The sequence below is a fragment of the Simochromis diagramma genome, unplaced genomic scaffold (assembly GCF_900408965.1).
Source record: "Simochromis diagramma unplaced genomic scaffold, fSimDia1.1 OVJJ01000603.1, whole genome shotgun sequence".
Classification (NCBI taxonomy): domain Eukaryota; kingdom Metazoa; phylum Chordata; class Actinopteri; order Cichliformes; family Cichlidae; genus Simochromis; species Simochromis diagramma.
The window spans coordinates 25,350,351-25,375,221 of NW_024387414.1; the positions used below are offsets into that span (position 1 = coordinate 25,350,351).

The 24,871-nt window shown below is 41.3% G+C and overlaps 2 protein-coding genes across 2 annotated transcripts; both read right to left on the reverse strand.

The window, feature by feature from the left end:
* Positions 1-127: 127 nt before the first annotated feature.
* Positions 128-7,714, reverse strand: atic (5-aminoimidazole-4-carboxamide ribonucleotide formyltransferase/IMP cyclohydrolase). Its single transcript, XM_040010712.1, has 15 exons — positions 7,522-7,714; positions 7,206-7,332; positions 6,937-7,080; positions 5,595-5,683; positions 5,341-5,492; positions 2,825-2,981; positions 2,620-2,745; positions 2,421-2,528; positions 2,223-2,308; positions 2,043-2,132; positions 1,673-1,798; positions 1,507-1,599; positions 1,243-1,425; positions 615-770; positions 128-494 (listed from the first exon to the last, which is right to left on the reverse strand). Exons 1-15 carry the CDS (start codon positions 7,538-7,540, stop codon positions 375-377), a joined length of 1,776 nt encoding a protein of 591 aa, XP_039866646.1. The 5' UTR covers positions 7,541-7,714; the 3' UTR covers positions 128-374.
* Positions 7,715-12,767: 5,053 nt separating this feature from the next.
* Positions 12,768-16,896, reverse strand: mnx2b (motor neuron and pancreas homeobox 2b). The gene is made up of 3 exons (XM_040010737.1): positions 16,115-16,896; positions 14,797-14,957; positions 12,768-13,915 (listed from the first exon to the last, which is right to left on the reverse strand). The coding sequence occupies exons 1-3, from the start codon at positions 16,545-16,547 to the stop codon at positions 13,499-13,501; spliced, it is 1,011 nt and encodes a 336-aa protein (XP_039866671.1). The 5' UTR covers positions 16,548-16,896; the 3' UTR covers positions 12,768-13,498.
* Positions 16,897-24,871: the final 7,975 nt, after the last annotated feature.

The window sequence follows — 24,871 nt, forward strand, 5'->3', positions numbered from 1 at the left end:
TTTTTTCACGCTAGTTCAATTTTGCTGAATGACTCACTGCAATCCCAATGAAGCACTGTGACCTTGAGTCTGGATTAATGCAATAAACTAACAGTGCCACGCAGTTAGCACAATGAAAGAGACGAAATAGTCAAACTCCAAGTTTATTTCATAGTGTTGCAAGACTGACCTACGAGGATCAGCTGCAGTTACAGTATTACACTCTTGAACATTTTGATCACAAGTCAGGAATGTATTTAGTGTGTTACAAAATTGTGCGTCTGTTTCTACAGTACAGCTAAATGTAGGAATGTCTGAAGATCAGCAATGTTGCACACGTTTATTTCGTCTTTGTAAAGACACGAAACTGAGAGCGAACTCAACGCTTAGTGAACTCAGTGGTGGAAGAGTCGCAGGCTGGTGTGCACCAGAGTAATGCCTTGCTCATTACAGGCATTGATCACAACCTCATCAGCAGCAGAGCCCGCTGGAGCTGCGATGTATTGAACGCCGCTCTGGAGACAGACACACACAGGAAGGAAATGTGAGTTATGACAGGAAGACCAGGGTTTAAGTTGCAGTGAGATTGACAAGGTGTGTGCAGCATGTACACGTTCTTCGTGCAAGGCACTTACCCTTTTGGCCCGATCTATGTTATCTCTGAAAGGGAAGAAGGCGTCAGAGCTGACAGCCACAGCCTGCAGTGAGCTGATCCAGTTCTTCTTTTCAGTCTCTGACAGTAGCTCAGGGACCTCTTCATACATCGACTTCCAAACTTCCAAGTCTGGGCCCTGCCGGCACAGGACAGAATATACACAAGACACAGGTTTTCATTTACTCACACAGTCTCAAACTTGGCATGCTGTTGGATTAGACATGACATTGAACATCAGAGGTGGGAACATCTTAAATCTTTTGTATACAAAAAGTCAGAATCTATTAACGTAATAAAATAATCTGCTGCTTTGTGCCTCAGTCCTCAATATGCACAGGAACATTGGATGTGTTTACATCTCGCAAAATACAGTAATTCTTCATCTATTGTACAAAACACTCATAAAACTGCATATTTATTTGTGTCCATGTCAGAAGCTGAGTTCCCCTTTGCATTTAAGACACAAAGGGTTGCATGTACGCATTTTAAATATTCACATAAACACAAATGCAGTCTTGGAATGTTTACATCCAAACAAAATAAAAACACAGTTGTACTTTTTCCTCACTGGTAACTACAGTGCACGTCTCCAAATGTTACTCCCTCACCTCTCCAATGGTGTCGCTCACATACTGGTCGATTGCGTTGGCCATCTCTGCTCTCTTCACACCACTGCGAAACTTCATGCTCAGGACTCGAGGGTGGTGCCTGAGCCACCAGTTGTCAGCTTTGTCACCCGCCAGCCGAGTGCAGTGGATACGAGACTGCTGCCCTGCACCAATACCGATAACCTGGAAAACACAGGTGAAGAAAGATTGGGGAACAACTGAGGCTCCTCTGGATTCCTTCCTCATTTATCCGCCACCTCTTACCTGTCCGTCTTTAGCATAGCACACAGAGTTAGACTGCGTGTACTTGACGGCGATGGTTGCCACGGTGAGGTCACGCACAGCTTCCTCAGAGAGCTTTAGGACACAAGAGAAGAATCTGTCAGATTGGATCGAGTCAGTAAAACGTTAACACACTTCAGTGTCTTACCGAGCCTTTGGAAACAACGTTGCTGAAGAAGTCCTTATTGATACGTCCTCCATTCCTCTTTTGTTTGAGAAAGAGACCGAACAACACTCTCACCTCGGTGTCATCGGGCTCGTAGTCAGGATCCATCTGAGACACAAGCACGGACATAACCCAGTTTACATAGCATGCATGTACTGTACACATTTTTATCTTCAGTATGACTTGCAACTACTCCAGTTACATTATCTGCCTAGAAAAAAAAAAAAAAAAGAGCTGGTTATTCAATCTGCATGTGTCTGAGAATTATGAGGCTTTTAAGCCAATCAGTACTTCCAAAGACATGCTTCCAAAAACAGAGACAAATACAGACGTGGGGAAACAGCGCCCTCACCTGAAGCACACAGTAGTTGCCATTCTTCTTTTTGGAAAGGATTTTGAGTGCCTCCTCATCATAACCAGGAGCAATGATACCGTCTGAGACCTAAGAACGTTACATCACAAAAAATAAAATTATAAAGATAATAATAATAGTAATGATTAAAAAAATTAAAAAGCTTGCTCTCTTATTTACCTCTCTTGATATGATCTTAGCAGTGGGAACGTCACACACATCTGACAGAGCAATGAAATCTCCAAATGAAGACATCCTGTCTGAACCTGGAGGCACAGAGTAAATGTATAACATATTAAAAAAAAGAAAAAAGAAAAAGAGAGAGCGCCTAGCACACAATCATTTTCAGGGCATCAGCTATACAGGTGACTTTTTAACCTCTTGCCCTTGCGTAGGCGGTGGCGAGTGGGCTGAGGTCCTTCAGCATGTCGTGCACCATGCACACTTTGGCCTCTTCCTCGGTCAGAGGAACTCCTACTGCGGCTCCTTCAGAAACAAGGTGACAGCTTTCATTGTCAGACCTATGCGGACACTGTTAACTATAAGAGTGCGTCTGAATGGGGTCTTTCTTTCTTACCAGCAGGGCTGACGTGTTTGAAGGAAGTCGCTGCAGCCATGCCGAGGGCTCTCTTCAGCTCCCTAACGAGCTGCCACGCGTTCAGAGCGTCGCACAGGTTGATAAAGCCAGGAGCACCGTTGACCACTAAGAGAGGGAACGTTAAAAGAGGATGGGTGACATTAACGGACAGATTGCGGCGTGGCATGGCGTGGTGTGAGGGTACCTGTGAGTGGCAGAGCCGCGCGCAGAGTGTAGATTTGAGCGGGTGCTTGGTGGGGGTTCATGCCGTATCGCAGAGGCAGCTGGGACACGCCGCGGCTGTACTGCCTGCGGAAGTAGTCGGATATAGCCTCATCATACTGTGCTGTGTGTGTGAAGGCCTGCACAGGAAGCAGAACGAGTAGAGAAAGGTTAGGAAGAAGAAGAAAAAAAACAAAAAAAAAAAAACTGCTTACATCACTTTCTGATGTTTTAGGAAAGGAATCATCTCTCCACAAGAAAAAAGGGCTGCAGGCAAAGTGGGACAGTTATCAGTATTTAACTCAAAGCTCAGTGCAGTCAGACTGTGAGGTTAGAGTTCACTGCTCCTCAAATGTTAAACACATTTCATCACTCTGTGATAAACAGCCTGGACTTCGACTCGCTGACCCTCATCTCTGAGCAAATAGCAAAACCAGAACAAATAGTCAAGGGGGGAGTAGCAACTCCTTAATGATCACCCTCAAGCTTTTGTTTTTTTATTTTTTATTGTCAATCATAAGCCAGCTTAAAATAGCACTAGGTAATACAATGTTGTGATTATAAAGGATTGATCAAAAGAAAGCAAACTCCCTGAAGTCCCCACACATCAAGACTCCAACAGCAGCAGCAGCTATTTTGGCAACGATACCTTATAAAAAAAGAGCCGGAGGCTTGATTTCCCCTCTCACTCCAAACAAAAAGTCTCTTTTCAGCATGGAGCATAAAGTGGAACAAGTTTGAACAGAATGGATGGATGTTCGAGGCTCATGTGATCAACTCTGAAACGGCACTTTTAAAATTCTCCACGCAGGATTATGACTAATCCCATCAGGAAACGGTCTTTGACTCAACTGGTTATTAAAGTTAGATTTGAGTTTAAGCAACATCATTTTGAAGGCAACTAGCTGTAACATATGGCTCCTTCAATACATGATCAGGCATTAAAGACACCCCCCCCCCCCAAAAAAAAAATAGGGCTGGGTCATATCATACCGTTCACTGTAATACCGGTTTAATGTTAGGCAATGATAAGAAAATGAAATATGGCGATAGAATATGGGGAAAAACGCAGATGCGCAGTGTCTTTGTTTTCATACGCACATGGCAGAAAAAGCATGGCGGTGACGGAGAATGAGGATCGTTGAATGAAACAGATGAACCAGAATTGGTTTGTAAAAATGCTGCAACTTCAGTGGTGTGGAAATGGTTTGGCTTTTGCAAGTCAGATACACACCAAAGGACAATTTTTGGTAGAGCATGCTAGCGGGCCGTTGTTATTACCGTGTTTTTCGGAAAATAAGACGCACTTAAAATCAATCCTTTGTGTGCTCCTTATAATCCCGTGTGCCTTATGTATGAATTCTGGTTGTGTTTACTGACCTCGAACCGATTTTATGTGGTACACGGTGCTCGAAAATCTGTCAAAAAAAAAAAAAGTTTTAGTACGACTTCCGTAAGTTACGAACCCACACCGCTTGATGGATTGTCGGAGCATTACGGCAACCGCAGGCAGGAGCCTGGCGGAGTGATACGTACTGTGCTTCAACATAATATTACCGTATTGTGTGTGTATAACCTCTATTTAAGTTTTGTGGATATTATACATGGTTATGCTGAGGATATATCGGCCAATTTCCACTGGAAATGCCTTTCGGTTAAACTGTCAGCAAGGATTTTGCATTTGCACTGCAAAATTTTTATATATCTTTAATGCACATAAAAAACAGCTGCTTGTTTAAGTGAAAATACATTGATGGGGCTTTTTTTGCACTAATAAAGTTGTGGACTTAAAATAAAGTAAAGTATTTTGTCTCGCGCCAATTATATCGTCAGTTATATCTTTACTGCAAATTTTCAAATATATTGTGATAAATATTTTTGGCCATGTTTCCCTGACCTACCCCCCCAAACAAAATAAGCAGCTAGCAATTTATAAAATATAAAAAGTGATATGTGAATTTCTGAAACTGCAGTATACCAACCAACAGGCAAACATGTGACTTCATGTGATCACCTGGTCACGGCTGATAGCCGCCCCTCCATGAGCCTGGCTCTACTGGAGGTTTCTTCCTGTTAAAAGGGAGTTTTTCCTTCCCACTGTCACCAAGCGTGCGCTCACAGTGGGTTGTTCAATTATTGGGATTTTCTCTATATTACTGTAGGGTTTTTATCTTGTCTAGTCTTATCTGGCGCTATATAAATAAAATTGAATTGAATGACAAACTTTAAATGGCCTCCCTCTGACAGGTATGATAAAGCAGAAACGCATAAAGAAATTATGCGTTTGGAGAGGTGACAGCTCGTGCCCTTTTACCCCATTTTCAAAACATAATCCAAAACCAACCCTCACCTTAACCCCGCCCCCCCCCCCCAAAACTGCATTATAACCTTAAAACCCTTAAATCTAAAAGCCCACCTCAAAAAGTCTACAAGTGTGTATTTTCCTAAAATTCCTTTCTCAGAAAATCAGGTCACACGCTTGCAACAAAACAGACTCACTTTCAGGGCCAGAGTCCGGCGAGTTTCCAGGGTCGTGTCTTTGTCCGCCGAATTCTCCATCTCCTTGGCAACCAGCAAATAGTCAGCAGGATCGCACACAATGGTGACCCGAGCGTGGTTCTTGGCTGCTGCTCTGAGCAGAGTTACACCACCTGAGAAGAAAGAACAGTTTTTATCAATACACGCAGAGTACACAAATAAGTGTTTCATCATTAGTAAGACAGGCAAGCAAAGAGTGCACTTCTATGCATTACCGATATCAATCTGCTCTACGGCATCCTCCACCGTGACATCCGGGTTAGAGACGGTCTTTATGAATGGGTACAGGTTGCACACCACCACTCTTGAAAAGGGCAAACAAAGGAAAATCTTTTCATACTTAAAAACTTTCAAACACTGGAGTACAATAATGAACTGAGGGCCCTCACATTTTAAATGTGGGTGCATTTTTCTAGCTAAACAGCTGCTTCTTACTGATCCAGCTGTGCAGGCACACTACACAGCAGTTCTGCCAGCTTCAGATAAGTTAAAGATGGAGATCAGTTCAGTGGGAGATACTACATAGACCTAAGGTGTTTGTGGGAATCCACATGCTCAAAACAAGCTGTTCACAGTTAATTCTCTTATACATGCATAGTGTTTTCAGTCTATGCATATAGGCATAATAAACTCGAACTTATTGCAACTTGTCTGAGAGAAATCCACGTATTTCCTCGGATTCTGTTGAGCAGAAGTGTCTGACATACTTAAGTGAATGAAATTACCACAACTGGTTAAACAGATCGTTTTATCGACGTGCTGGTGCTTCCCTTTGGTTCTGGATAAAACATCTTTGGTGGGCACCGAGCATTTTTCGTGGTAGGTATTAGTAAGCAGGGTCACCTGCTGTTTGAAAAGCTCTAATGTTCAACCTGTAATGATCAAAATCGTGTTTTGCAGCACGGTGTTACAAACTGAATGGGGTTAATCGTGTGTCCATGCAATACATTTTTGCGCTTCTTTATTTGAGACCACTACCAAAGAAAGTACAAAGCAAGACAAGCTTTGCTCGAGCACGTCTTATGACTACTTGTGTAAACAGTCAGTAAATGAAATCATTAAATCCATTAACTTTACTGCAGTTTCAGCATTTTTTCATATGTTGCCAAACATTTTAAAAAATCCGGAAAAAAAAAAAAAGAAGCAAGTATTGCACACTGACAACAGGATCCACTGATTTTCTTGTCTTTAAAAGAAAAAAAAAAAGTTGTTAAGAAACAGTCATCTGCTAAACTTCAATCACGTGTTGTTTAATCTTCCACTGAGGACACAGTGAAATCGAATCATTCTTCCAATCGAACAGGAGTCACAGGATGAGCATGCACGGGCAGCAGGTTTCCAATTATCCGGCAGCCAAATCAACTCCACATGCTTCTTGATTAAAAAGCACGTGCCTGCACTCCACATGGGTCACATGTGCACAAGGGTTTCATTTCCACTCAGCCTTTTCTCTTTCTACTGCAAGTACACACAAACATCCATCATACTGTACACATCAGAGTATTTTACATGCTTGAGAAAGCTTTTGCCCATTTCTGTTTGCTGTGTTTGTCTCACCTTACCAGGCTGTAGCCCAGCTTCTCCATGTCAGCGGTATCACTGGGTGTTTTTCTGGCAAGGATACCTCCATGCACTGCAGGATGCAGGGTCTTCACTCTGCCGCCCAGCATCTCTGGATGTCCAGTCAGTTCAGACACATCCCTGACACAAAGCAGAGACTCTGAGAACTTAGAGAAGGCCTCATATGCTGCAGGTATCTACAGTACTGCAGTAGTACATGTGGACGCCTACGGCTTTGACTTTAAGGGCTCTAGTGGAGCACCCACCTGACGGCCAGTCCAGCATCCCGCAGGGCTTTGGCTGTGCCCCCTGAGGCCACCAGAGACAGCCCCACACCCACCAGCCTCTTAGCGAAGTCCAACAGTCCAGTTTTGTCAGAAACACTCAGAAGTGCTGCAAAGACAGATGAGCAGAGCTTTAACCCAGGACTTGTTGTCATTTTACAAACGCAAACGAAGAATAAATGCCTGTTTTTAGTGAAGTGGAGCTAACCACGTTGGCTAATGTTAGCCAGTCAGCTAGCAGCCTGCATGTCGCAACACCAAAACTCAGAAAGTTTGCTTCATGCTCAGAGAAACTCACCAAGCTCCGAGGAAGCCATGTTCACGGTCACAGTGTTCACAGTGGGCAGTCTGTCTGTCTGAGCGTCGGCTGGCTCTCTTCTCACGCTTCTCCCAGTTTCACAATTAGCAAACGATGCAGAGCAAAGCAGAGGAGGCTGAGGCAAAGCTGCAGGCTGTTCACGGCTTCATCATGCGCTTCAAAACTACGAACACCCGCCCTTCTGAAGCCGGCCCGCCCCTCGCACACAAGCGCACCCAAAAGAGCAAAACGGCGCAGAAAATGCGCATTTACATTAGAAAAACGCAATTAACACAAAATATTACTACAACAACAACAACAACAATAAGTACTACTGCAAATAATAAGAATGACCACAAACACTCACTGATAGACAGCAGGGTTTCTAATTACCTTTAGATTTATGTCTTGAAATGTGAGACTGTGTAAATTATGAATTTCACATTCATATCACCAGTACAGCAGTAACTAGCTATGTTGTCTTAATGTCACCCAGACGAGGTGTCATTCTTGGTTTTGCCACAAGAGGGCAGACACGGTCCTTCTTCGTACACGTGTGAGCGTGTTTCTGTTTTTTGCATTTCATATATTTTATTAACAAATAATCCGAAGCTTGGCAAAGTTCACTGACATCATACACCTGGTGACACGAAGAGCGCTTTCTCCTAATAATAAGTTTATCCTTGATTTATAGATTTAATTAAAAATATAATATACATAAATTAATATACTAATAATAATATGTTGTGTTTTAATAACATTAAAACACAACATATTATTATTAGTATATTCTGACCAGCATGAATTTTAGTTTAAGCTAGAGAGTATATAAATTAAAGAGTGGTTGGGAGAAGGGACTGAATGAAACAGTACCTAAACAGGCTTTATTTCTTACCTGATGACAGAAAATTAAAAATTCTTCTTCTTAATTTATTTTACCAAGATCATCTGTAAAAACATGAAGTAAAAATTCCTTGTTGTGACAGGTGGGTGTCAACCAGGAAGTTGTTCGCGAAGGCATCATGATTCAGTTTAAGTTAAGTTGTTGTAGTTTATATATTCCACAAAACACTGATAGAAACATGAGTGTGATGTTCTACTGCAACAAAACCAGTAAATATGTGTTAATGTGGTGTTTCTAGTATTGGGAAAAAACTAAATTGCTTTATCAGTGAACAAAAATATAAAAGACGCATATATTCTGCATATGCTCTTCATGCAGATACAATCCTTAGAGGTCACGGCAGCAGATCATCATCCCCTCCATCTAACCTTGTCCCAGCATCCTCCTCTGTCACACCACCCCTCCGAGTGTCCTCCTTGGATTCCAGCGAGAGTAGATCTGGAGTCTTCCCATGCTTCTGTTAGCGATGCTCCATCTGAATGGATGATAACAACATTCGGAACAAACTAGCAGGTGGAGATGGCCCCCTATTGGCCCATAAATATGGGGCTGATTTCTGCTAATAACGCCCATTTTATGGACTGATAACATCTGAAGCGGGTGTCATTACACCCATGAACTGCATGGCAAACTGTGGTCTTCGTCTTTTCCTCCTGCCTGGCAGCGCCATCTCCAACATCCTTTGTCCAATTTTTTCACTAATCCTTGAACATGTCTGAACTATCCCAGCCTTGCCTCTATTTCTACGACTGTCCCTGTGATAGACTCATTTCTAATCCTGTCCATGATGGTCACACCAGTGACAATATTAACAGTGTCAGCTCTGCAAGCTCACTCCACCTACATTTTGTTTCTTGTCTACACCAGAGTGGAACAGGCCTTACTTCACTTGTATGCAGAAAATTTTCCTGAATCAGCTGAATTTTTCAAGCAAGACATTGCTGACCTTAACCACAGCCATGTTATCATAACCCATGCTTCTACAGTTCAGACTGGACCTCTGCACGGCCCTTTTCTGGATTGGCATGACTGGAAGCTTTGACATCAGAGCATCCAGCTGTCACTGTAAGGGAAGTGTTGTGAGAGTGTGGCTTTATAATTTAATAAAGTTAATCAGAAAAATTATGATGAGCAGGAAAGCAAATTAATATGCCCGAAAAATTAGATTGTATTATAATTAAAAAACAAAAGAAAAAACTTTTCCTCACTAATGATAAACGTTGTCACAATCATCCAGAAGATCCAAACACTTAAAGAGAAAACAGGCCTGGTGTCAGTTTACGTCTCCTTGAAAAGTGAGATAACCTTCATTCCTCCTCACACAGATGGACGGCCTCTCCATTGTTGCAGAAATCCATCATGATTTTTATTTATTTTTTTATTCAGTAAATTTATGACACGAACATTTACACGGGACGGAAATTCAAAAAAACTGTCCCAATCAGCCTTAATTCACCCTACTTTTCCTGCAATAATAAATGACGCCCATGAATACATTCACCCCTAAAACGCCTCTTCAATAAACTTTACTGGCAAAGAAAAAAGAAAAAAAGTGCCCTTTTTCGTGCTTTAGAACAGCGTTTTAAGTCGGACAGATGTGGATTTATGGGACCCCGTCGCTCACTGCAGCCTTACTTGTCCATTAGTTAAGTGACAGGACAGGGCCCAGGGAAACCTGCGGCGGTACGTGTGATTACGTTAAAAGATCGCACAATCTGTTCATATTTACGTAATGAGTCCGGCATTTTGCTGATTGATTAAACTACAGGGTGTAAATATTTTAAGGGCACGCTGATTTATAATCCGACAAAGCAAAAAAAAGAAAAAAAGAAGAAGGCCAATTTATTTGTCTAACCATGAAAATGGGGGTTTCTGGTAAACCGTTCTTGACGTCTCACGGGCTGACTTGAGTGATTCAATAGACAGTGAAAGATTTTTATAGAAAGACGCGGGCTCTCTGCGCATTATTGGGGAAAAACAGAGAGAGGCAGGAGCCCGTCAGCACTTTTTGTTGCCGGAAAGTGACAGCGTTATCAGCGGTGAGTGTAATTTACGCGAGGGGGGAAATTTTTTAATCAACACGCACAGTGTATTCAGATTAAATTAGAGGAGAAACAGAATCAATGACCTCCATATATTCCTCCGCTGCCTTATCAATTAGCTGTGATTTTGTGTGTGTGTGTGTGTGTGTGTGTGTGTGTGTGTGTGTGTGTGTGTGTGTGTGTGTGTGTGTGTCAGAGGGCCCTCTGTCATAAAATGGGCCAAATGGCATTCGTCATAGAGCTGACAAGTCACACAACTAAATGAGCTCCTATTGATTCGTGAGATTTTTCATCAGCCAAATTAAAAGCTGCGGTTTGATAGAGGCTCACTCTGCAGGCGTGTTACGTTCACTCCTATTAAATCAAGTCAAAGTTAAACGAAAACTTCTTTGGAGTTAAACACTGGCGAGCTAAATAAATAAATAAAAAAGCGGATTTGATGCTGCTTCAGGTTAATCATCATTTCGATCTTAACCAGATTTGTTAAAGCCCTGACCACGTGTTAAAACTCGTATCCTTGTGTGCTTCCACCTTTCTTTATTTGATCCATTTCGTTATAAAACCTTTGATCTTCTGTGAGGTCTCTCTGAGTAGAGATTTCCGCTGTATTGCCACTAAGAAGGTCGTCATAGTTAACCACAGCCTCACCTCAGAAGCTCTGGAGCTCCTTTTTTTTCATGAAGTTGATCCTTTACTGTCACAGAAAATAAAACTTGCACAAATGGCATGAATGCTTATGTATTTGTGCTCTTGTGTTTGACTATGAAGTATAATTCCAAGCCAGACAAATCAAACTAATTCAGTTTAGATTAGACGTTGAGTTACTTTGTGCTGGCTGTAAGGATGTGACAGATAAATAAAATACGCAAAGAGTTGCATTTAAGAAAAAGTCAGCTTTTAATCAAAAGGTGGCAATTCCAAATTTTGACAAAGTGAAGTTTAAAAGATATGCAAATATTCCCAGATGCACTGGGAATATTTCAGCAGAGGTCTCATAACACAGTTTTATGAATATGTTATCAGATTTGTTCCGATAAAGTTTGATGTCAAGGTGATTCTTTGTACTTGATGTCAGCTGTAATTATTCTGTTATTTATCCTACACAAACATATACATGATTTTCATATTAAAAGTATATTTTTTTAACAAGTGATGCTCTTAAGGGTCTCTTAAGTTTCTTTTATATAAGACAGAACAGCCAAGAGCCTCATAAGGGTGCTAAAAGCACTGCTAAATCACTGCCACCAGTTAAGAATGCATTTAATCACTATATAAATATGTGACCGTGGTCTGAGAGGGGGTTAAGTTTCACCACACTGCATGTCCTCCAGTCTGCTCCTTAATCACAGCCCTTACATGGGGGTCCAATAAAAAGCCTCTTGCGGTTGCACAAACTCATCATGCCGTTGCTCTTGGAAATTAAAATGGGCCTATGTGACCGCTCCCCATCAGGCTTTTGATTGCTTTACTTCCTATTCATTAGCTTAATTATTTGGCCATCAGTAAACCTCACCAAGTAATTAATATCTGAGAGCCTCTGCAGTAAATTAAAACTGTGAAATGAGGCGTACTTGTGCTTTGGTTTACTACCAGAGGCAGCGGGGATGTGAGCTAATGGGTGGGAGCTGAAAAAGACGCAAACATGAACAGTGAATTGCTTTTGTAGCCAAGGAGCATTTTCACGGGAGTGAGATAAAGCTGTTTGTGTTTTTTTCCTTTCTTTTGCACAACAACTCTCAGAGTGGTTATCCAGCACTTTGGTCCAGACTGAAAAACACATCATAATTACATTCTTGTTGCTTTCTGGATTAATTTTAGTTGTGCAAATGATTCCCTGATTTTTCAGAAAGAATTCCATAGTCTCTCTCTGGGTACTCCAGCTTCTTCCCACAGTCTAGAGACTTGCTTGTTAGACTGATTATCAATAGGTCTTAGGTGTGAATGTGAGCATAACAGGTTGTCTCTCTCTCTGTGTATTAGCCCTGTGACAAAAATTGAAATTGAATTTAATAATAGAATAAATAGAAGTATATCTTCTCCATCCACAGCAGCTGTTAGCAGACGTTGCTTTGCAGACTTCAGCTGGTAATTTAATCACGAGGCAGCAGGTAAGCAGCTCCTTCAACGCTCAGCATCATCCCTGTGTGAGTTCTTTTATGTATTTTAGAAAACAATTGAAATCAAATGTATATATATATATATATATATATATATATATATATATATATATATATATATATATATACACATTTCTATCACATCAAATGGAAATAATTCACCTCTTTTGTTGCCATTTTCTTTATTTCACATTTACACCACACAAGTTTGAGATAAATACACGTACGATTCATCCTTCAATCATTCAAATAAATTAAGTTCATTTATTTACATGTAAGTGACGACAACCAAGTCATAAATATTATTGAAAAAAAAAAATCTGAATATTCACATTAAATGCACAAATGGAAATGCGCTACATGGGATGTTGTGCAAAGTCTGGGAGCAAAAACATCTGGAACTGCAGCTGTTTCTGAGCCTTTGTCCGTTCTATCAATGGTCACACGGCTCGTGCGCCTCCTGAACCTCATCCAACTGTTTGAATGTGTTACAGTTCACTCCTCTGAACATTTAATTCCTAAAAAATGTGTTCACTGAGTGGAGCTCAGGCTGTGAGTGGATGGAGGAAACACAAGTTTGCCACAGAGGACCACTGGCGCATTAAAAAAGAGCAAATTTAGGGAAAGAAAGAAGCACTTTTTTCCAGCATGCTGCAGCAATGTAAATTACTTAATGATAATTCTATTCACAAATAGTTTAAGCACTATACACACGTCATAATCCTGCATTTGTTTATGTGTGATCGTGTGAATGAGTCCAACAAATGTCTTGATTGGAAAAACCTTCTCAGAGCATACGAGGTGAAGATCTTTAGGTTTGTCCTCTCTCACAAACACAGACTTTCCTGTTGTGATGTCGCTGAAACACTCAGGTAATTCTCATGTGTTTTAAAAACCTTTTTCTGGGTGTGTATTCACAGTCCTGCCCCAATTTTCCTGTCACCCCCACCCACTTCCACCCCATCCAGCTCATCATCAGAGAAAGGGCTGTGGGAGCTGTAGCCAGCTTCATCGTTACGCTGCAAGAAGTCCGTGGTTTGCTGGATCCCAACTAGGTTACCCGCAGAAAGAGGAAAGCCACGCTGGGGCGCCTCCGCTACTTCTTCCTCCTCATCCTCTCCATCTTCTTCCTCTTCTCCATCCTCCAATTCGAGAGCTATCCTTCGGTCGTCCGGGTTCAAAGCTCGTCTGCTCTCACTGGATTTGTCGGAGCCTGTCTTTCCCGAGCTGCGTAGTCTCTCTGCCTCAGACTGGGTGGAGGCAGTGGCCTGCTCCTTTGCCTTCCGACTGCGCTTCCACTTCATCCTCCGATTTTGGAACCAGATCTTCACCTGCGAAGTGATCATAGTAGAAGAAGAACGCATGTTTAAAAGAAGAAACGCAACCTGGGGTTTGTCTGAACAGAAACAAAGACAAATTTGGTCACAGCTCCAGAAGCTCTCTCTTTCCTATTTCTTTTTTCTTTGTTAGATAAAAGCTGCTTTATAAATTTTTTATTCTATTTTACCTTCATTTTTAAGGTGATATGTTTCATATTGCATGTCAGTGTTGGGGAGGATAAAAAGTGTTATTTTGGGGTTCATGCTGTGGTCATCATTAACGACATCACTCTTTATTATCACAAATTTTTTATCCCTCCTCCTCCTACCAGAGGTATTAGCATTCATAACACTGAAACAATCAGCGACAAATAAATATTAACAGAAACATAAGACATGTGAGTCTTACACACATGAATATATGAAGATAGGTAAACAATGAACACTGAAAACTGCCACAGATGATTGACAACACAACATCTGTGGACATGAGAAGCAGTTTGCTGATCAGCTAACTGCAACAAGAATGAAGATACTTTAGTAAAGTGTAACATTTAAAGCTGATCTAATAGAGTGCTGCTGGCTGTTTTCATGGTATAAAAATGGTTTGGTCTTATTTAAGGCTACAATAAAAAAAGAAAAAGGAAGATGAAATCTGTTGATTGGTTGTTTTCTTTTTTCTTTTCTCCCTATTTTGATATTGTGGCTCATTTAGTGTTATTAGGTGATGGGTTTCACACTCCTTTAACTCTACCAAGTTATTCTTATTAAGAAAATAAAAAATAGATATAAATGTTATAACTGTAACTACACACATACAGTGTGCTGGCATCTGTTGAGCACCGTGATCTGGAGATGTAAAGAGGAGCTCTGCAGTCTCTGGTCTGGCTCACCTGTGTTTCGGTCAGCATGAGTGAAGTGGCCACCTCGAAGCGCTTGGGCCTGGACAGGTATTTGTTAAGCTTGAACTGGTTCTCCAGCTCCAGGAGCTGCTGGCTGGTGAAGGCGGTGCGGGGCCTCCTGCATTTCCCCAAGAGGCCTGACTGAGCACCCGCTGGAAGAGGAACAGCAAAGTTATCAGTTTGTGTGCGGTCAGATGCAAGATGACTATAAGTGTATATTTTAAAAACCTAAATCACCTAAAAACAGGATGGGTGAATATGTGAATATTAATATTATAAAGTTATTTCCTAATTATTTGGATTCATTTAAGGCTCTATCCAGGAATATTTGCTCACTGGCTGCCACCACTCTTATTTATATACTGTAACATCAAGGACATCAGAAGTTCATGGTAATGTTGTGGGTGGGAACAGACGCACATATGCCGGCACTCTCCGGCCATCATTAACTATAATAGCTTTACTCCAGTTTATTGTTGACGGGGGGGACACGGCAGAAGCGGGCGCAGGGGCCATAAAAACACAGGCATGCCATTAACTTAATGAAAATTCAATGAAGGCTTTTGGGATTTTATTGATGAACTACAGAACGTTTTAGGTGTTTGTTTATAGTTTCTTCGTCACACAAAGACAGTTTTCATCGGGCTGGCGTTTATAGAGAAATAAATGGGGCAAAATTAAAATATGACAGAGACGCAGTAAAACAGGTGCCACTGTACTGTGAGGGACGATGTATGACTGCCATTAACGCGACATACAGGACTTAGTTAGATAAAAAACAACAACAAAAACAACAGAAGGCGCACAAAGCAAAGCTAACCGAAGGCTTTAAATTACGCTGCCAGTGAAATGTATTTATGAATAATAAATAAACAAATCAAAATGCTGCCCGTTTCTTTCTCAGATTATTATTAAATATTAAGGTTTTTAAATGTAATAAAACTTTGGAGAATAGAAAAAAATCTATGTCAGATTCGTTAGTCCGGTTTGTGATTTAAACAATAAATCGGTGCTGTGTGCTTGATATCATGAAAAAATAAGCAAACATAAAACCCCCGAAATGACAACTATTTAGTTATTAATTAAGCAGCATAATAATAATAATAATAATAATAATAATAATAATAATAATAATAAGATTAACTTGACCTAAACTCTTTTTCTTTCAGTGTAACACACAGCTGTCTGAAAATAAAATAAATTAACAGATAAATTCTCCTGTGAAATTAATTTATTTTTATTTATACATTTATTTATTTTAAAGTTAGATTATTCTGGACCTCTGCTTATCTAATGTCATCACACTTACAGCTGTAATCCGGCAGTCGTGGCACCATGAGCCCAGCGCGGATCCAGTGCTCCAGGGGCAGAGATCCAGCCATGGCAGCCACCTTCAGGTGCTCTGGGTAGGTCTGCGATAGGTGCGTGAAGCCAGTGTAGGCGAACGCAGGGTGTTGTCCACCCAACGCCGACAGTGGGTACATGGGTGCAGGATACATGCCGGGAATCGCTCCCTGAGGCAGCGATGCAAGCCCCGGATGGGGCAGATTGAGGACACTCTGCTTGGGGATTATTCCGGTCTGAAGGTGCGCTCCTCGCGGGGACGGAGTGTCCCCACGGCGGCATGAGACCGGGCTGCCGGCCGGGCTGTCGCTGCTCAGACCGGGTGAGAGGTCTCGACCACACCGATTGGTCTCATCGGCGAGAAGAGCGTCGATTCGAAAGTTTTTCGATTTCTCCATGATGGCTTCAACAGCAGCAGAGAGAGAGCGAGAGAGAGCGGGACTGAGGAGTCTTTAGAAAAAACAAGTCGAGCTCTCTCCAGGTGCGCACCTGTGCCGTGCTCTTCAGTCACAAAATCATAAGCTCTCCTTTCCCCCCTTTATAAAGAAAAATAACCCGAAAACTGTATATTCGTTTAAAAAACACATTGGCAGGTTTTTTCCTCGTTGTACTTGTTTCAGCTAAATGCCACTCTAACTGACATCCGCGTGTGCGCGCGTGCACCGGTTTCTTTAAATTGCGCCTTTATGTCAGTCCGCACCATCGAGTCTCTTGGAAAACTAACCCACAGAGGTATGTTTCTCTCTACATCAGCCGTCCTTCTCCACCCCTGGAGGCCTCTGCCAGCTGGGGATTGGCTGGAGCTCGAGCTGCTCTGACGGGCCTCTAATCAGCTAATTACTCGCTCGTTTCTCCCCCCAGAAAGCATTCAGAGTGAGGTAATGTCCAACCCTTGTCCCGCCTGCAAACACCTTCAACTGCATCAAAGCACCGAAGTACATTAGAAGATTGGGCAATTGTATTTTCAGTATCTATCTTACTGCCAGCTCATCGTACTCTCCACAGATTGCGGCTACCTGGCTGCCATAAACAAAGAATTATACGCTGCTTTCATTGTCCAGACTAATTATTAGTGCTGCTAATATCCTCCACACCTTAGAGCCAAACACTGGCCTGTTTTCAACGCTAATGTTATTGGTTACCTCTGATTGGTGTGACGTTAGAGACGTTGTGTACGGTATTTAAATCATTAGTATTAATGGTTTGTTTCATTCCTATACCAAGGCCATACCGATGCTATTAAAGTTTACGATCAGGAATTGCACACAAACCGTATAAAAGTGTAATGACTTGGCAGAAGAGGCTATAAGTTAATTGGCCCTCTGCTTAATGTGAACTAATGCAGTTTTAAGACTGGAGAAAGGCGGGTTACATCCGTCTCTCTTCGTCTCTCAGACATGGTACCACAACATCGATAGAGATACAGTTTATCAAAAATTCACCGTCACAGAATAATAAGTGGAATCTGCATGTTGCTGCACCAGAAGGAAAACTCCATCTTTTGATAATGCGACATTACAGATCTCTATCCAACCCAACAATAACTATAAATAATGTGATTTTTTCCTGTGCAGTTGTGGCTTGTGTAATACTAACAATCTAATATTTATATTTATTTGTTTTATGTGTTCCCAAGAATATGTTTAGGCTGTAACACCTTCACTAACAAATAGTCATCTTTTCCTCATGTCACAATATTACATTTTCCACATAAAAGCACACGTGGGCCTTTGTGTGCTTCGTTCTGCTGATGTGAACAAAAACGCCACCTGTTTGAGGACACCCCCTTCTTAAATCTGTAAAATTGTGTGCACACGTGTGTATGTGCGGTGCAGTTGACCTCCAGGAAATTGCTGGTCCGCCTATTTCTCACTCTCTCTTTCTCCTTTACCCGTGTTACTGCGGTGTCTCTCATCCTCAGCTCTCTCTCTCTCTCTCTATCAGGCAGATTGGTGTCTGTCTCCGGGGCTGATATAGAGGTAATTTGCTCCTGGGTAATCAGTGCTACCTTCTGCCTGTTTCTCGCAACCTCTCCCCTCTTTTCTTTTGCCTTTATTATTTGAAAGTATTTAAATAGCCAGGCCACCGCTAAACCTGTCACTCGAGTCTGCCAACAGAGGTCCACGAATTAAATTAAATCAGCGCCTGCTTCCAGTGTCTGGTGCATTCTTCTGACGATGGATGGTCTTTAAAAGATGAAATTTTGCTGCTATATGTGCATAAGTCCTGCTAACCCTAAATAAGTTAATAATTGAATATAACAGCTGGATCAGAAGCTTTAAGAACTTATAATACAAATCTTATTAATGAAGAGAAGACTGATTAATATAAATGTCTACAGACAGAACAGGTGGAGCTGGTGTAATTGAGATGGGGTCTAAAGAGCTTTAATAGTTTAGAAGAAGAAGCTGTTGAGGTTAGCTCAGCAATTTCTTAAGTGCCTGTTTGATGATATAAATTTGAATGTTGTTGGAGAGAATGCTATGATTTTTATTTTTTATTTTTGCAAGATGCTCATGAATTTAATAGTAGAATAAATCAAAAGAAACTCTAGTGATTCATTGAGGTTTCCAGGCATTTGTTCATACGCAGCCCTCTTAAGGTTCCCGCCACAGGGTTTCAATCAGGTCGAGGTCTTTGGCCCGGACTTTGACCAGGCCATTACAAAACTTTGATTCTTTTCTTTTTTGGGGAATCTGTTGTAGATTTGCTGCTGTGGCTCATGGCTTCAAAATAAGCCCCAATCGTCATCCCTCCACCTCCGTGTTAGATGGTTGTATGAGGTCATTTGTGTTCACCAAATATACTACTTTGAATAATAGCCTAACATCTTCATGTTGTTCTTGTCTGTCCAAAGGACATTGTTCCAGAAGTCATGTGGTTTGTTCATGTGCAACTTTGCTAACTGAGGTTTGTAGAGTTTGAAATGTAGCTCTTGGGTTTCTTGCAATTTCGAGCACTGATTTCAAGCACAAATTCTTGGCTGCAGATTTTACCATCTAGCTTACAGTGCTGAATATAGTCACATGGCTTCTTGTAAAGCTGATGGCTTCTTCTTATTTGTTTACTTTGAAACTATAAACAGCAGATATAGTAATGCGATCTGTCTTGTGATTAGTTATGGGCAAACCTCTCAGAGGTCAAAACTAGGTAAAATGCAGGACAATGGGAATAGCATGATAGCTTAATTACACTGTTGTTAAAAATGAGTCAGTAAGAGCAAACATTACTCCAGGCTGCAGTTTGCAGGTGAAATATCTGACAGCAGGTGTAGCTGAAAGTGTCTTATTTTAATGCGGTGGAAGGCTTAATAATAAATGTTTTCAGATCTAAACTATCATTACTTCCTTTCCCTTCTTTCCTTGTGACACATGTCCTCACATGCACATGCCCCCTTGAACCTTTAGTGGAACTCTCCAAAAGCAGTGCACACCCTTCTCTCTGTGAGAGGACAATTGGTTCAAAGGAGCCGCGAGCCCTTGACTACAAAGCCAGAGTTTATCGACGAGTTATGCGTCAGTAAACCTAGCGGCTAACAGGAGTTTACTGAAACATTAAAGAGCTTATCAGCAATTACAGGCATATTTTTCAATCATTACCACAGCTCTGACACAGCTCACCCTGTCCTTAAACTAAGTCAGGTGTGCTCTTGTTCTATCTGCATGCTGGACCAGTCATTATGTTTTTCACCTCCACTGGGTCAGTGATTCTTGGCGGTTTGAGGTATTGATAAGATCTTTCCAGCTGCTGATAGAGCAGAACGGAGAAAGTTCAGGCGTTTCTATAGTTTGTCAGAACAACACAGAACATGGAAAAACATCAACAAAGCAACGTAATGGACATTGAAAGATATATTTTCTTTGATTCGCTGTCATTGATACAATACCCAGGCACTGTGATTGATCCTAATCCAGCTTACTTTGATTGTGTGTGCACATTCCTGGATCTGCCCTCTCTTCAGGCATGTTGTGACACACAAAGGTTTCAGGGACGCTGTTGACCAACACCACCTTTCCCACCAGGTCTGGAGTACAACGACCAGACTGCTGCTGTGATAAATGGTTGTGGTGCACAATGGGCTTACTGTGAAGTGAAAATCAGCTCTCCATAGCTCTGGTAATTAGACTAATTCCCACAGCGTTAAAGACAGATGATAAATCAACTCACTTTTCTGCCAGACCTTGAGACCAAAATTAATGTTGTCTCATTAAGGAGATAAAAGTAATTTATTACTTTTACTTCTCCTCCTTGTCTCTGTATCCTGTCCCCCTTCATTTATTAACCAATATTGAGCTTTGCCATATGACATCTAGCCCGCTGGATGTGAATCTTCCGTTGTCTGTCTTTGCTACTTTGGCCCCTTCGCTCTCCTCTCTCTCTCTCTCTCTCGCTTTCATTGTGCATTAGCATGTTTATGAGCGTCTAGCAGAGAGATAACACAGGTGTTTGGCCAAGGCTGGAATGCACTGCAATGATAAAAAAAACTTTGAACTTTTGGATGTTTCTGTGTGAAAGCTTTGTTTTTATGCAAACTAGTGTACACTTTATATATCATTAAGACAAGAGTAAAAGAAGCCAAATGAAAAGACGATCACATCCTCGGCTGGTACAGAAGGTGCAAACTGACCGTAATTGGAAAGTTAGCAGGGCGAGTGTGTGTGAGGTACTTCCTGTTCGGGAAACCAGGAAATTTCCCCAATTCTGCAAATGTATGATGTTTGACAACCAAAAGGCTTACAATAACCTAAACCTCTTGAAATGGTAACCAATTCAAGTATTTTCTTTATTAATTTATACAACATAAAGTCTTTATTATCAAGCTAGGTTTGCTGTTAGCCAAATTTACATTACTCATGTTGGTTTGCTAGCCAAACTCCTGGCTAAAGCTAACTTGGTCAGTTTCATTCATCACACAAACAGACCCAAAATATTTAATGTGACAGCATGTACGGGTTTGCTTTGAGCCCTATTATCTCTCTGATAAGTGCAATAAAATGCTCTCAATGAGACCAATACCACAGTTCAGAGGTTATATAAGGTGAGATTAAGAACTCTGGACAACTAATGGCTTAAAATGCTGACCTTACACCCTAATATAATTTGACCCAGGGAGTTGTAAGGTCATATATTCTTCTACTGTATATTTGTGCATTTTTAACACAGTTATTCGGTGTTGGCCTGATTTTGGAGATCCTCAAGTAGCCATTAGCAGAACTGCATCTTTTAGCACTTTCACATTTTCTTAAAATGTTCAGCGTCAGAGGATGCTGTTAAGCTCCCACTGAGAAGAAAGATCTGCATTAACTATGACAGGTGCAAAGGATGAAAGGGATCAACAAAGTCTGCATAAGTAGGAGGCTGCGCTGGAAGCCAAGCTTTGTTTCATGTTACCAGACGACAGTATGTCATCACCATAACTGTTCCCTAGAAAAATACTTATTTTAAACCCCCGCTTTTCCTAAACTGATCCATTACTTTAAGGCCCAAGGTCTGGGTTATAATCAAAACTAGTTTATACCAAAATTTTTCCACAGGTCAATGTTTTCCAGAGGGCAACATTTAGACTGATTTGGGATGAATCACAGTGCAATCATTGGCTCTGCTCTCACCACTTCACAGCTGACCAATCCCAGCACTATCAGGTTAAGAAAAGTGTGAATGCAATCACATTCAATCCACTGTTAGAAACTACCACCCATCTGGACCTGGATAATGAAAACTCTCCATATTTAGATATAATCAGTCTACAAGAGGCCTTAAATACATGGACCACAGATTAATATGATTTGACATGTGATAGCTCTAACACCATTATCTGGCTTTTAGGTTAGGTAACACCTTTTGAGCACCACATATGCAAAATATGCAACATAAAGATCTCTAAAAATAGAAAATAATAATTACAGCCTGATCTGAATAGCCCCTTTGCACCATTCCAGTTTGATCTTAGGCGATTAATGGCTTGAAATGCGGAGATATCTGATAAAACAACAAGAGACATCGGCTTCAGAGGCTTAATTCATGAAGAGTCTGATTCGGGGAATTCCAACCTTATGACTCTTCAGTCTGTTTCCCTGCTCACCTGTTTCATTATTCCACAATGGAAAACAAAGCTTTCTTTCACATTATCCAGTCCAGTGTGACTTTTATGGCCATTTAATGGGTTGTTCCATCTAACAGCCCCATGTTTTACTATCACCCATACAAGGGCCCCATTGTGCATAGATATGGGAGATAGGAGATAAAGTCACCTTATCAGCCACAACAAGACATCATTACTTTCACCCTGCTATCTCACCAGCCCTCTCCGCCGTGCATTATCAGGCCACTTATGAGGATATTCAGCTTTGAAGATCTCCGCCAGCTGGCGGTTTGTGCTTTTGGTTTTCCGCCTCTACAGATCAATTCAGTTTCAACTATGTTATAAATTTTTGTGTCTTTACCACCACTGTAAGCGATTCTCTGTTGTCGAAAGTGACATATAAATCTACATCTAATTGCACTTTTAGAGATGCAGCTCATTGCTCCTGATAGCAATTCTTCTGCCATTCTTTCCGCTGTGAGGAAGCCGCCTGCTGCCATTAACAATCAGGTAATAGCTTCTTATTGCCCAATTTGCATGTTAACTGTAACCAAAGGTTATTGAAGGCAAACCGCAGAAGAGCAGCGGGAGATGTGAGAGCAACATACCGGATACTGAAGGTTTTTTCATTTGCAGAAAATGTATTTGAAATATGCTAAAAATATTAAGTTGACTCTTTTTTTCCATCATGCTCTTTTTTTCGGTTTAGATAATCTGCAGAATATTAAGTAGTAATTCTGCTGTTCCCCTCTCAGCTGTTAAACCATTTGTAAATTCCAGCGTCCCATAAACCACCAACAGCCATAAGCGACCCTACACCATGTTTGACAGAGGAGGTGCTATGTTCTCAGTCAGTTGGCCATAGGATTGGAAATCCCCAATTCAGACTCTTTTCATCAGATAAATGGTTTGAGTTTATTCTTGTTTTATCTTTCTGTGAAACTTTGTTCCATTAATCTGCTTGTTTATTCTTAGATATTTTTGTGAAGAGCAATGGAGACTTTCTTTTTAAAGCTTTCTTAGCTGAATCAGTTATAATGTGTTAACTCTGTGCACAAATGTAACTGTAATGTACCAGTAATGGTTCACGTGCACCATTACTTTTAAACTCCCAAAGTTTGGACACTATGTTTATATCTCAGTCAAGTTAAAGGTTAGATTTGGTGTTGTAATATAGTGCCTATATGTTAATTTGCACCTGCACAAACTCAACATGCAGACTAACACAGAGCGAGAGAAGAAGAGAGATTAAAAGTTCGGATGGTGAGCAGTTGTTGCTGTCAAATAGCCTTTTGAGCATGCTGTGAGGACAGTTCAGGGCGTTTGTACTGAAAGTTCTCCAGCAGACACAACAGGGCGTTACATTTGAATTCCACACTGACATTAAAAGCACTTTGGAAAGAGGTTGTATGTGTGAGAAGTCTGTTTCAAAAGAAACTTCACAAGACCCAAACCGATTTTTTTCTGGTTTGCATATAGAAGAACAGAATTCAAATGAAAATGAACAAACATAAATTACTGTCACCTTTTAAGTGCCATAAAGCTTAAGGCAACCCTCTTTTTAGATCAATTTATGAGCTTGAATAATCAACTTTGACATTTTTTTTTCCTTTAAAAGGATGTGGCCTGCAGGCAGCACGATGGTGTGATGGCTCACAGTGTTGCCTCACAGCACGAAACTCCAGAGATAGACTCCACCGTCATGCCTTTCTCCGTGGAGTTTACATGTTCTGCCTGTGTATGTGTGAGTTCTTTCCAGGTACCTTCCTCCCACGGTCCAAGGACATGCAATTAGTGGGGTTAGGTTAATTGGTGATTTTTAAATTGTCTGTGGGTGAGAGTGTGAATGGTTGTTTGTCATTATGTGTTATTGTCAGATCTGTGACCTGTGCAGGGTGCACCTGCATCTCGCAGGGAAAGGCTCCAGTGCCCCTGTGACCCTGATAAGGACAAGAAAAAGAGAATGGATGAAAGGATACAGGCTGCCTTTTGTCAAACAAATATAGTGTCCATCCATCCTCTTCTCCCATTCAGGGTTACAGGAGGGCTGGAGGTTATCTCAACAGTCATAGTATAAAAGACAAAGTACATCCTGGAAAGATCACCAGTCTGTTGCAGGGCCAACTCACAGAGACACGCATTTGCATTCACAGTCAGTTTAGAATCACCTAACCACATGCAGCCTGGGGGGAAGTTGGAGTAAACCCCACAGATATGGAGAGAAAATGCTCCACACAGAAAAACTAAAGGCAGGGCCCCAGACTAGATTTGAACCCAGGACCTTCTTGCTGTTGTTGAGGCCACACCACCCTCCTCCTTGTTGTTGTTGTTTTTTTTGCACCACATTTGACACGATACAGACCTCAGGGCTTTGGCTATGGACTACGAACTCTTCCAGTTTTGAGTGGTGGGTCATGCCAGATTCAGGCCATTACTAATAATGATGCTCAACATGAAGACCTATGTTAAAATCCCATATGCAACTGGCAGAATGGCATGCCCCACAGAGTGGTCTAAATTAAGCATTGTGGTGCAGAGGTCCACATGGAGACGGCCTTAAAGGAAATAGAGGCCAGGTGTAAGTTTTGCTATTTCATAAGCATGCATACTAAGTTTTTGAATACTCTGTGTAACCCGGAC

Coding starts and splice junctions, on each gene's coding strand:
- mnx2b (XM_040010737.1), bottom strand. CDS start 16,547: ATGGAGAAATCGAAAAACTTTCGAATCGACGCTCTTCTCGCCGATGAG. Junction 14,958..16,114: donor ACGACTGCCGGATTACAGCT/GTAAGTGTGATG, acceptor TTCCTCTTCCAG/CGGGTGCTCAGTCAGGCCTC. Junction 13,916..14,796: donor TCATGCTGACCGAAACACAG/GTGAGCCAGACC, acceptor ATCACTTCGCAG/GTGAAGATCTGGTTCCAAAA.
- atic (XM_040010712.1), bottom strand. Junction 1,600..1,672: donor ACGTTGTTTCCAAAGGCTCG/GTAAGACACTGA, acceptor TGTGTCCTAAAG/CTCTCTGAGGAAGCTGTGCG. Junction 495..614: donor ACATAGATCGGGCCAAAAGG/GTAAGTGCCTTG, acceptor GTCTGTCTCCAG/AGCGGCGTTCAATACATCGC.